Source organism: Lepidochelys kempii, chromosome 2 (assembly GCF_965140265.1).
Source record: "Lepidochelys kempii isolate rLepKem1 chromosome 2, rLepKem1.hap2, whole genome shotgun sequence".
Taxonomy (NCBI): domain Eukaryota; kingdom Metazoa; phylum Chordata; order Testudines; family Cheloniidae; genus Lepidochelys; species Lepidochelys kempii.
The window spans coordinates 66400225-66414250 of NC_133257.1; the positions used below are offsets into that span (position 1 = coordinate 66400225).

General features: G+C 40.0%; 1 protein-coding gene across 2 annotated transcripts in view; it reads left to right on the plus strand.

Annotated features, from left to right (window-relative positions):
- Positions 1–3365: 3365 nt before the first annotated feature.
- Positions 3366–14026, plus strand: part of TOX (thymocyte selection associated high mobility group box) — a 277868-nt gene continuing 267207 nt past the window's right edge. For both annotated transcript variants that reach the window (XM_073331081.1, XM_073331082.1), the window contains exon 1: positions 3366–4118. In XM_073331081.1, the coding sequence (XP_073187182.1) occupies positions 4011–4118 (108 nt within the window). In that variant the 5' untranslated portion in view covers positions 3366–4010. The remainder of the gene's footprint in view (positions 4119–14026) is intronic.

Consider the following 14026-nt stretch of genomic DNA (forward strand, 5'->3'; position numbering starts at 1 on the left):
ATCACAGCAGCCCCCACAGTAGATTTGCCCATTCCAAATTGATTCCCGACTGACCAGTAGCTGTCTGGTGTTACAAGCTTTCACAGAGCTATTGCCACTTGCTTCTCAACTGTGAGGGCTGCTCTCATCTTGGTATTCTTGCACCTCAGGGCAGGGGAAAGCAAGTCACAAAGTTCCATGAAAGTGCCCTTACGCATGTGAAAGTTTCACAGCCACAGGGAATTGTCCCAGACCTGCAACACTATGCGGTCCCACCAGTCTGTGCTTGTTTCCTGAGCCCAGAATCGGCGTTCCACTGCATGAACCTGCCCTAGTAGCACCATGATGCCCACATTGCCAGGGCCCGTGCTTTGAGAGAAGTCTGTGTCCATGTCCTCATCAGTCTTGTCACTGCGCTGACGTCGCCTACTCGCCCGGTTTCGCTTTGCCAGGTTCTGGTGCTGCATATACTGCTGGATAATACATGTGGTGTTTAATGTGCTCCTAATTGCGAAAGTGATCTGAGTGGGCTCCATGCTTGCCGTGGTATGGCATCTGCACAGAAAAAAGGTGCGGAACTATTGTCTGCCGTTGCCCTAATGGAGGGAGGGGCGACTGATGACATGGCTTACAGGGTTGGCTTACAGGGAATTAAAATCAAGAAAGGGGGTGGCTTTGTGAGAAACAGAATGGCCCCCTCAAGGATAGAACTCAAAACTGGGGTTAGCAGGCCGTTGATTTCACAGATGGAGGGTGGAGAAAATGAATATAAACCAAATCTGGTCTATTTCTTGTTTTGAGCCACTTCATCTATCTTTATACATCTTGCTGGCAGCAGACTGTGCAGTATGACTGCTAGCCATTGTCATCTCCTGGGTGCTCTGCAGAAGGCGGTGCAGTATGACTGCTGGCCATCATCTTCTGCTGGCAGCTGATTAAAAGACAGTGCACTGCCGGTAGGACTCAATCGCCATGAGATGAAACTTAAAAGGGAAATGACCTGGCTGAGTCACTCCCACGTTTGCCCAGGCGCCCCTGACCTCATCAAGGTCAGTTAAAAGAGCACCCAGGACTACGTCGATGACAGCTACCAGTCATACTGCACTGTCTGCTGCCAAAAGGCAATAAACTGCTGCTTGTGGAGCAATGCAGTACCGCGTCTGCCAGCACCCAGGAGACATACGGTGATGGTTAGCTGAGCGGGCTCCATGCTTGCCATGGTATGGCGTCTGCACAGGTAACTCAAGAAAAAAGGCGCAAAACGATGGTCTGCCCTTGCTTTCATGGAAGGAGGGAGGGAAAGGGGGCCTGATGATATGTACCCAGAACCACCCGTGACAATGTTTTAGCCCCATCAGGCACTGGGATTTCTACCCAGAATTCAAATGGGCGGCGGAGACTGCGGGAACTGTGGGATAGCCACCCACAGTGCAACGCTCCGGAAGTCTACGGTTGCCTCGGTACTGTGGACACACTCCGCCGACTACATGCACTTAGAGCGGGACACACACAATCGACTGTATAAAAACACTTTCTACAAAACCGACTTCTATAAATTCGACCTAATCTCGTAGTGTAGACATACCCTAGACTTTTTTAAATGAAGAAGTAAAAAGGTACTTTCTCTTCTTCCATATTATCTCTGTAAATGTGCAGTGATATTTAAATCTACCAAATTTCAAGGTGTCTTTCCTGTACCATCCTTCCTACAGATCTGCATTATTTTGTATCCCTCCTGTTCTTGATTAAAACTCAGACAGAAAGCCAGCAGGAAAGCCACTGGGGCCTGTTTGTGATCCCCCTAAAGGTCCTTCTCTTCCCCTGTTTTTATTCCCTTATACCCTTTTTTTGCTTACCTGCCCCTCTCTCCCATGTTTTTGCCTATCCTCCCTCCCCTCATTTTTACCCTTATTCCCACTATTTTTTGCTCCTCTTCCCTGTTTTTGATACCCTCTCTGCCTCCCTATTTCCCTACCCCACCTCCCATTTTCCTCTTTGATCTGTCTATGGTAAGTACTTATATTGTGCCAGCCCCAAGCAATATTGCCAACCTAAACTATTCAAAACTCATGGGTGAGACTCCCTAAACTCATAAAATATTTTAATAATAATAATAATACATTTCAGATTAGTTTTATTTGCCTTTGTTTTTTGAGCCATTATGGTGTACTCAGGTCATAATTTCAAGCTTGTCTCTGCCACCATGAAGTATAGAAAATTACTTTATTTTTTTAAAGTGGAAGATGAGATTTTTCCCCTACTCATATGTTTCCATGGACTCCACAGGATATCACGAGATTCGTGATAACATTTTGAGAAATAGCGACACTGAATGTGTGTCCCAGGTGTTCATGGTGTTGTCCTGGCAACATGCCTGTGAGGTTGGGAAGAATAATTATCCCCAGGTTAGGGGTGGGGAACTGAGATGCAAAGGGACATTAAAGGTATGTTTACACTGCACACTAAGCCCTGGTCTGTGGAACCCAGTGTTTCCAAGCCCACACTTGGATAAACATTTACACTGCATTGTAAACCTGGGCTTAACAGTTGCTGGACCCAGGTCTCAAGGCTGTGCTAATGTGTCCAGACTGATCTACGCAAACTTTCTGTCTCAGGTCTGTGGCTTGACATCCATCCACACTGCAAGTCATAGAGAGACTTGGGCCCTAGCCCACGCCTCTAGCAGGGTCCTAGGACAGACTGATCTGTGTGTGGACGTAAGGGATGGAGTTGTGGTCAAACGTGAGAGTCTCGGCTTAATGTACAGTGTAGACACACCCTGAAGATATGGCTACACTGTAATAAAAGACCTGGTCAGCTAACTCAGGCTTGTGGGGCTAATAATTGCAGTGTAGACTTCCTGGCTCAGGCTGGAGGCCAAGCCCTGAGATCTTGGGGCTCAGCGCCCAGGCTGTAGCCCCAGCTTGAACATCTACACTGCAATTCTTAACCCTGCCTCCCGAGCCCCCTGCTGGCTGACCCAGGCTCCCAGACTCCATGCTGTGGGTATTTCCTGGCAGCGAAGAGGTTCCCTGGGTGACTTGCCCAAGGCCACCCAGGAAGCCTGTGGCAGAGTCAGGAACAGAAACCCCAGAGCTCCTGGGTCCCAGTTAAGTGCTTCCCCACCCTCCTTTTTGCTGCTCCCTGCCCCCTGCTTTAACTCCTTCTCCACCCCGCCCTATCCCGGCTCCTCTCCTTCCCCTCGGGGCAGGGCAGCCGCGCTGTGCTGAGGAGGCACCATAGTAACTGGCAGGCGGTCGGGTGGCGGCCGGGGGGTGCTGCAGCAGCGCCCCCTCTCGGCACTCCCCAGCCCCGTCCTGGGCAGCCGCGAATGGCTCTGCGCTCGCGAGCCCCTTTGTGTGAAACACACTCGGAGCCGCGGCTCTGGAAGCGGCGCACACGGTGTCCCTCTCCTCCTCCCGGCGAGCAGCACGGGGCAGCCATTCCAGGGCCAGCCCAGCGGAGCGCCTCCGCCTCGCCCCCCCCACGCCTCACGGGTGTGCACTAGCTTTCCCCCTTCCCCAAGGTGGAGAAACGAAAATCCCCCTCCCCCCAACACTCACACACTGATAGAGATTTAAAAAAAAAAAAAAAAAAAAAGAGAGAGAGAGAGAGAGGCGAGAGAGAGAGAGGAAAGGAAACAACTCAGAGAATCCAATAGAGAGCGAAATCTACACCCAGGGCTAGCGACCAGTGCATGTGTGTGCAGGGAAAACAATACTCTAAGTTACCTGCCCTGCTCTAGGAGAAGAAGGAGGGTTTGCTGCTGGTTCTCTTCCAGACATCTGCAGACTGGTGCTTTTTTGGAAGAGTTTTTTCTCTCTCTTTCTTTACAAACCACCAACGGATGTGAGGCAAGGAAGGTGTTTCTTTTTCTCCTAAACTCAGGCACCTCTTGCTGATTCTTCTCAACCTGCTTGGGGTTTTTGTTGTTGTTGTTTGTTGTGTTTTTTTTTTTTTGTCGTTGCACGAACGTTAAGTAAAAAAAGGGGGGAAAAAGAGGAAAGGAGTTTGCTTGATGTTTTAGTGAAATGGACGTAAGATTTTATTCACCACCTCCACCACCACAGCCTGCTGCCACTCCTGATACCCCTTGTCTGGGACCTTCTCCCTGCCTGGACCCCTACTATTGCAACAAGGTGACTTGTGTTTTGTTTTATTTGAGGTGCTTTATCTGTGGTGTTGTTTTGCTGTGCGTAAATGGGAGCTAAATCTTGGCAGGCTGCACACTGAGTTAACCTCTCAAGCAAAGGCAGCCACACCAAAGCCATTCTTGCGGGGTGGGAGTTGTTCGAGGGGGGCGATGTGGTTGTAAAATGTTATATTTTAGGCAAATTCTGGGTGTTTTCCAAACACCCTGATGGTGCAGGAAAGTGAGAGCGTTTTCTCTGATACCTCGCTTCTTGCTGGGAATCTACCCGTGTGTGTATCTATTTCTCTCTCTCTCTCTCTAGTGGAATGACTAAAATAAAATCCCAGAATAGTTTGGAGGCGGACGGGGTGTGTTGGGAGGTGGGGGAGGAGAGGATTTTTCATAACCTCTTCCCCAAACTGGAAGTCTAAGTAGCTATTCTGTACATTTCTTTCTGAGAAACAGCGTGGAAAAAGGATGTCCTTGTGGGATATTTAACTGAACAGGTAACTCTGTCTTCTATACCCCTCTCCCCCACCAAACAAACAAAGTCTCTCCATTTGTTTTCCCCAAGTCAAAACATAATGGGAAGCTATGTGCGAACCCTAAGGCTCACGAAAAGCCTGTACTTAGCAATCTGTGATGACGGGACCACGCTTTTTATTTTGTGTACAGAATTAAATGGGTGGTGACAAGTTTGTTCTGAACAGAACATCGACTTTGTTCTGGCTCTGCAACTGCGTTATTAATTCCTCCGTAACTTGATTAAATGACTGTAAATAGGGTTATGTCTCTAAAGAGAGAAGTTTACAACAAGAGCCCGGGAGAAGGAGGGATTGCAAAGCAGGCTAGTGTTATTTACAAAAGACCCAAGCATTGGGTTTTCTTGTACTCGTTTTGCGGCTGTGATTCAGGATCACTTCGCGATCCGTCTGCCTATGAACAAGAGACCAGGGATATTTTCATTATTACTGTCTCAGTGGTGTGAGCCAGCTGCTATTTTATGCACGATCTGCACTTTCTTTGCTGTTGTGGAATGGGCTTTGCCCACGAATAAAACGCTAGCCATAGGAAATAATCAGGAAGTGCAAGTTACCCAAAGCACTTCTTGAGCACACCCCCTCCAGGGGAGAAAGCTGGGAACAAGCACTTACCGGAAGATTTGTTTAAACCTGTGTGTTTTAGGCTTTTGTTTAAAATCTGTCTTGGGAGGTTGTTGTTGCAGACTGTAGCAGATGTTTATGCAATGCAAACTCTGCTGCTGGTAGTGTATGTAGTTAGCAAGGAGACTTGCTTGCTGTTTGGTATTTCTTTCAGAGGGTTCTGTGCCTGCTAATTGCCACCCAACCCTTGCAACACGCACTGGGAGAAGGGGGAGATGCCCAATGCAGAGGAGCAGTACTCTCAGTTTAACTCGTTTGAAAACACTACTGTGTTTTCTGCTTGTCCATTGTCATGGTGGGTTCACAAATCACACCACATGTCATAGATATTTAGGGCTGTCCCCTTCACTCCTGGCAACTGCATAGACTCAGTGATAAAAAATAAACAAACAATAAAGTCAGATATAATCTGTTTAGAAGCAGTGTTTGCAGCATTATGATGAAGCCCCCCCTCAGTTTTCAGGAAGGGTTTCTAGCATAATCTAACCTACCATTCGCAACATAAAGGACCAAATTCATCCTTGGTGTAACTCTCCTATAGTCAATGGAGTTAGAGAATTCAGGGTTAAATCAGGTCCCTTCTGACTGATCCCTAAGGAAGTTTCAAAAGAGATCCCAGAGGAACATTTTTTAGCAATGTTTAAGTAACCACGGTTTTCAGTGTCTATGCAGGCTGCCCTATAGATCAGGAGAAGTTTGGGAGAAGAGTGAACTTTGGGGGTGGATGGGATGGGGGTGGGTGCGAGGCAGCTGCGTGCAGGAGAATATACGTGGTACACTTTAAATGTGTTCATAGCGATCATTGTGATACTGCTTTTGGTCTCTGACTTGCCATATTCAATATTTTCTCTTTTATTGTAAATTGTAACCTTCAAGTTCTGGAAAGTAAAGAATGTGGTAGAATTAATGACATATGCACCAGAGTGTCTGAAGACCCATTTGGCAATGAAACTGGACAAACGTTATTAAACCTATCAGTGATTTAAAGCTTCAAAAAGAAGGTAATGACTTGAATACACATTTCACTCATCATTCTTGAGAAAGTGGGCCAGATTTAATTTAAAAGTTAAATGCTTTGGAAAATCAGGAATTACTTTAATATATTAAATCATTTTCCAATTAAGTGCTCTAAATCATTTTTGGTTGGTTGCACTGCAAATCGAATAAATTAATTTAGAAAGTCGTTTTCAGATTATTATTTTTTTTTTTTACTAGCTGGTTGAAGCTTCTTTTAAGTCATGCCATGTATGAAGGAGCAAACTGTTCTTTTTAAATGCAAATGAGGCACTCATTCTGTAGAGAAGTTGTAACTCTTCTATTTAACTTAGCCTGGACTGATAATGGACTTAAAAAATGCACAGTCATAAGACATAATTTTTATGCTTGGAGAAGACTTACAAAGAATATTTCATATAAGTTACCTTCTACAGCATGAACATGCCTCTATCAAACATCTTTGCCACTGATCATTGATTATATTAAATAGACTGAATAGGTTTGCTAGGCCCTTGAGAGGCATGCATTTACTGAACATTTCATTTTCAACCTCTTCCCTCAGTTCCTCTACCCAGCATGATTAACATTGCTGTGAAAACTTATCTGCCCTGCTCTAAACACTTAGTTGCTTTAAAAATATTCATCCTGTCACTCATTTTCATTCATGTGTTTTTAGTGGCTTGAAGGAGGTTCCTAGAACTTGTTTTCAGAAAGTTTGGTGGACTATTTACAGCTGATATCTAAAAGCAAAGGGTATCATTTGCTGGAGTGTGATGGATCCATATTCCAGAGTAGAATGATAGACTAGTTTTGTTTGATGTTGTTTACCTTGGGCTAAATCCTGGAATCCTCATTCTGGACAGGATCCTGCTCTCTTAGAAATAATGGAAGTTTTGTTTGAATAATGATTGCAGGGTTTGGCCCCTTATCTGTGGGTTGTTTTCAGTAAAAATTAAAGATTGTTTGATTAACTTTATTCTGTGACATATTTACTTTAATTAAATGGCTGCTAATTTAGGTACATTGCCCAGATAGTCAGGGACTTCAAAGTTTTATAAGTGATCTGTTAACATACATTTTATTAACGATCAGATAATTGTTTTAGGCTTTTAATTATGCAGTCCACATATACATATGTATTTTGGGTATCTGTAGTCAGAATGAATCACTCTTGGTGGCTTCTTAAAAGAAAATGCAATAATGTAGATCATACAGTCCCATCTTTCTGCTCAACTGCGTTTCAGGTGGCAGTCTTTGTTTCAAAAGACTGCTTAGATCTTTGTTTTATAAACTTAGGCACAAATGTTTAGAACATTATTTTAACATTCCTTTATTTACTGTTAAATGCACATTTTGCTTTGCATATCTTGCAATGCAGACTTTTCCTTGTTTCTCTCACATAACCCATGGAAGGAGAAAAGTGAAAGAACAATGCAAACAATGTTGGTTATGGCAACTGTGTGAGGTATCTCTTATACAAACAGACAGACTGGATGGTATGCTGCTGTATATAGGTCAGCCTTTAAAATAACATAGTGGACATACAGATTTAGACTTGAGGTAATACTGTTCATCTCTTGAAACTTGAAGCATAACTGCATTTCAGACATTTATGGGCTAATAAGAACAGTTTATTTAATTGACGTCTGTTTTAAGTAACATCATATCTCTTAATTTAATTTAATGTTACAAAAATAAATTATGTTTAATAAGCATACTGCATGAATTCAGTAGTAAAATATTGTCTGGGTTTTGTACTATTTGAAGATGTCAGATCATCAGTTTAAACATATACCTACCCAGTAATAATATTCCTTCTTCTTTCCTCATTGTATTGCCATCTCCAAAGACTGTTTCCACAAGTATTACAAGAAGAGTTGAAACATTTTCATGTCTTCAACTTTATGGTGTTTTCATGTGTTAAGTATCTGCTCACATAAGGATCAGTAATATAATTATATTTTGACACTGCTGATGACAGAGATGCTGACCCCTGCCAACAGTAGGAGAGAAAATAATGGTCTTTACTGCTCCCAATAGTTAGCCTTGCAGAATTATGCACTGGATTCTAGTCTAGCTAGTTCAGAAATAAAGAAGCCTACAACTCATCCACTCTTTATACACTGGTAGTTGTTAATGCAATGAAAAAATATAGCCTGATGACAGAGAAATAATGTAGCTGTTTAAAAAATAAGAGGAACCCCCCCTCAAACCTGCCCCTGCAAAAATCAAAGACTAAACAAAATGAAAAAGCTGTATAACACTGAAGTGAAAAAACGTGGGTAATATTTTGTAAACAGATAAGAGTTTTGTTAGTGACTTGACTTAAATGGAGCTGAAGTATTTTAGAATATTTTACATTTTCAGGTCTAAATACAACACGGATATTCCTCTTTACAAAATGTCCCAGAGTGTATCTTTCCAAGGTCTACTTTTTCTGATGGCTCACTATGCATACATTCTTTTGCTGATATTCCTAAATGCTGGGATCTCCAGAGAGAGCTCTAAAACTAGAATTGTGTATCAGTATTTTTGAGGGATTTTAGGGTATCACGTAACAGTAGATGATTCAATTAAATCTTTATGTTGAGTAGGGTATGTTTTTTCTTTCCCCTAAACAACTTTGGTAACTTAGTGCATGATGGTCATACCTGATATTTGTTAGTGCTTTTTAGAGAAAAGATTAAACTGTCACATTAATGTTTTCATTGGTTGTTGATTTTTGCAAGCTTTCAAGCCTTATAATAGATTTCAGAAAAATGTCACATATTAAGAAGTTGAATGAACTTCTCTTAGATTAGACCCTAGTTCCTAGTATGAAGTCCCAGAGATACAAGCAAACATCAAATACGACTGCTTAGATTCCAGTGTTTCGGAAAATATGTGATCCTGATTTTCATGGAATATAGGAATTACTATATACATGGGCTTTTGAGAAAACTTTTCGCTGCCATATTTTAAAATCGTAATATTTGTGATAATTCTAGATTTTCCTATTTTGTAGAACATTTTTACATCTTTGAAAGGTAACATTTTATTGTTCCATTAGAAAATGGATTTCAGCTTTGCAACACTGCCTTTAAAATAGCTGTTGTGAGGTCTATGGACAAAAAGCTAAACCAGTACACTGCTGGGTATGCTAAATTAGGAGTACAGCGTTTCATTCAAATTAAAACATAGCTAATGTCACTATCCACCATAAAGACTCAGGGCTTGATCCTATGAGAAAATTAGTACTCAACTCCCATTGACTTCAGTGGAAGTTGAGGGCACTCAGCACTTTCATGAGGAGCTTGCACCATGCAGTTCCTAGAAGCCTGCAAAGCTTTCCTTTTGTTTTTCTTAAATCAGGATTTTCCATTACATAGTGTCACATGAAAATGGACAGTTTTTAGTTTTCCATTTTTATATTGTGCTCTTCAAACGAAGTGAATGTCATACTCATGATAGGCAATAGACCAACATTTCTGGAGACTGAGATCCCAAATTGAGAGCAGACACGACAGAGCATGGATAGCGGTAGCAAAAGCTTTCCCCTGTGCTTTGGCAATGTGACTCAGTATTAACCACTTGTAGTGGTGAGTGTGTGGTCTCTGGGTCCATTCAATTCTTGGTCTGTGAAATTGACAATCATGACAATTAGTGGCAGTTATATTTATTTTTGTGAAGTGGACACATGTTTTGTGAACAACTAGCATAGGCTGTAAACACTAAAATGCTCAGTTTAAATCTGGCCTAATCGATTTAAACATTTTGGTGGCATTGATGCTGGTGTTATACAACCTATGTACCAATTTTCTGTCCAAGGAGTAATTTCTCATTAAAAAGGCTGAGTTATAAAGTACTCAAAAATGTGGTTTATAATGGAAGTGCCAACAGAGTGTTAATTATAGCAGCACTTACATAATACTTTAAGACATGGAATTCACATTAACCTGAATGAGATTTTCTTGGTCATAACACTTTCCCCTACAGCATTCAGTTTGAAAATGGCAACATGGTAATACACTATACTTAGATACTGATTGTGTAGCATCAGCAACAACAGTAACAAAACTGCTTTTCATAATGGCCATTGCTAAGAAGCAAAATTCTTTTCAGCTTAGTTTGTTTTCCAGGATTGGCTTTCTTCGATGTTTTTTTCTTTAAGCATTTTTACATTGATAAGCCAACAGTTTGACTGAAAATCAAAAGCTAAACTCTTATTTTGAGTTAAATCTTCAAAATTAAATTGTTTACTACAAAGGTCATGATACTGTTGTTATTTTTAATATTTATGCTTGTGGTGTTCTCTCTCCTGTGATCTTTTATACAGTATATTTTATTTTTAGTTTGTGTTTTATATGGCTGTACTGATACATGTATTTAATCTTTCATTTGCAATACAAACATATATCTAAGCAGTTTTCTTCAACTATTTTGTTAATGTTTCTTGCTGGGCTGTCAGCAGATTTGAGAGAGATCCAAATAGCATAGTTTCCTCCCAAGAAACATACTGCCTTCCAAGTCACAAAACACACCTGAGTTTCATGAGCATCTGATAAATCCAGGTTAGTGAAAATGTTAGATTGTCATAGCATTCACATCCTTGCCTGTTAGCTCATCATGCTATTTTTGATTGGTGGAGATTGTTTTTTCAAAAATACAGGCTGGCTAAACACAGAAATGGAGCTTCTTTGATAGTGCTTTTGTCTCCTAATGTTATTCTAGACCTTTGTGTGGTCTTAAAGGTTCCAGGAGAGCTACAGCTGCTATTAAATTTGCTATAGTAAGGAAATCCATAATGGGGCCCAGTCCTATGTTCCTTGTTGGAGAAGAACTCACACTGAAATCAGAATGTGTTAACAAGGAAGCTAGTTAGAAGGAGGAATGTGATGGATAACACATGAAGGTGAAGATCTATCTGGACAATTATTACAGGAGAAGGGAAAGGGTGTGTGTGTATGTGTATGTGTGTATATATATATATAAAAAAAATTAAATGATTATAGGTCATCTTTTTGGTTGGAATGTCATACAGGATTTGTGTCTGTATATAACAGAAAATACTTATTCCTTATGTATATATCACATTTATATCATCCTGAAATAGTAATAAATAATACAAAGGCAGAAAATAATAGTAAAATGGAAGATAACCTTTCAAAAAAAAGTATATTTTCTCATTTGGCAGATGCAGTTATGAACATTAGTCATAGAAACCTGCAGATAGTAGAAGCTTAATATCAAAGCTAATGATTTATTCTATGTTAATGACTTTCTGCTAGGGCATAAAAGACTATTCATAATGGACTCTCAGTGCTGTGTTCATTTGCTAAGGCTAATGGGATAATCTTTCCCAAAATTAAGCTTTCTGAAGTAAAGTATGATGTTACTTTTTCAAGTTAACTCTTGAAAATGTATTACAAAACTAATCGTTTAAGAATTGCTTTTAATATTAATAGAAAATATATATTAAATAAACAGGTTTCTTCATTAACAGTTTTACTGAATTTATGTTTTATTTTATTTCTCAAGATTAATATTCATGAAGTAGAGTTGTTAATACTTTGATAGTTTGATCTTAGTTGAATCAGGTCTTTGAGACATAGTTGTTTTGGTAGATTGTATGAATATAGCAGAAACCCTTTTTCTTAAGATTGCTAGCCAATGATTTGCAAAATGGTAGTAAAACTCTTAGTTTTGCATTGGTAAGGTTTTAAATTCATGTTTACAATTAGTTTATAACCAACATATTTCAGTAAGAGATAATTTGCCTCCTAAAGTTCACATAATGTGCTAATCATGTCTAGTGGTTAATAAAGGCCTCCTATCTCACTCCCCTGATGGCTATAAAAGGCTATTATGTTCATGGCAGCAGTTCAGGTACAGCTGCTGTGTGTTAATAATGCATCATTGTCCCTCTAATAAACACAGCAAAGGTCAGCACCCCCAGCCACCTAAAACACCTATTCTCTTTCCAAAATATTTATTAACACCTTAAAAGCATTTATATTCATTTCAGTTAGCCTGATATCAGTTAATGGCCCTCTAGAAACTTATATGTTAAAACTTTTGCAGCCTAAACAGTGTTGTGGAAAGATTAATAGATATTCATGTTAATCTTTCCTCATAAACATTTTTTTTCCATTTCAGCAATCTGTGGTTGCTTTAATTTAGGATTAGTATTACTATGGTCACCTTTACAGTTAACTTGACGTGTTGCTTATTATGCCAGTTTTCCCTCAGTTAGCTTGATTGTACTCTGAAAAGAAGCATTTTTTCAGCAGCCAGGACCCCTTGAAGAAAACATTATGAAGTGTGAAAAAACGGGGGTGTGTGTAATATATATGTACATACACCCCCTCCCGTACTTACTTTATTCAGAGTCCATATATATGTTATGTTAGCAACCTATTTATTTCCCTTTTGGCATAAAATGCAGTATTCATAAAGAGCTTAAAATTTATTTTCTGTAGACAAAGAGCAAGTTCACATGGAATTTCCATTTTGCCAGGGAAACATCCAAATCAATAGACCAGCACTTATCTGCATTAAAATTAGGTATACTGTAATTTATGGGCACAGTGCTATTGTATTTCTCTTGTATAGCCTCAGATATTCTTTAAGGAAACCCTGGCTGTGTCTTCCCAGAGAGAAGCAAAAGTGTTAACTGAACAAAATCTCATTTTCTCATCTTGTACTGTTGTCTTTTGGTTTCTGTTACTCATTTTGAAAACCTTATACTTTTTTCCTATATGATTTTCAGACAAATGCTCAAAAAGCAGAGAAATTTAACTACATATTTGTCATCAAGAGAAATGAAAAAAAGCCTAACTAGCTGAAGGGTTTCTATTTTGTGTAGCACAGTCTACAATGGTACATTTGTCATGCTTTAAATATATAATACATACAATAAAATATGTACTGGCGCAGTTGTGATGTATGTAGTGTCTGGCTCCTCTGCTATTGTTTGTAGTCTTTATGGTTGTCATACATTGTTCTTTGCACATCATACCCTTACAGCAAAATTTGACACAATTTCTAGCTTTCAGTCCTGCACCATTTTCATTGCACAATATACATGAGTTTGACAGGGTGTGTTGAGGACAACTCTGGCAAGCAATTGATATTTTGAAGTGGCAAGCGTTTCAGCAGCTGCCTGCTTGTGAAAAAGGAATGATAAGATATACTGTATTGTTAGTTTCAAGCAAAGCATTAAGGTTTAAGCTCTGTAAAAATGTACGCATTATTCGTCAGTGGTGAAGCAAGCCTTTTATGTTTTTTAGAGCTTAGCTCTCTGGCTGATGTGAACTAGAATGACATTGGTTTAATGGTCAGTAAATGAATAGGAGTACTTTGGATTTGAACTGCTGCCAATTTTGCACCAACAAAGAGACTGACAAAAAGATTTTATGTGAAATGCAAAGCACAAGCAATGTTTTTTGGGAGGGGGGTGGTTGAGTAGAAAAACCCAACAGAAATATTATTAACCCAGCCTTGTAATGATTCTAAAATTGTTAAAACACATCCTTTTTACATGACTCATGAGCTACAAATCTAAGCTGTTTCATCTAATGTTCTTTAAAACCTGTTGTATCCATGTAGTCTTTTAGAATATATTCATATGGAATTTACAGTGTGTTTTTCTAAATACCACACTGTACCCTGAAGGCCTGTTGGCAGAACATCAGAGTTGTCCACTGCTGGAGTTCCCAAGTCTCTCTCTATCTGGTAGTGGGAAATTGTAGTTTAATCAGTTATGGCACTTTCAGTG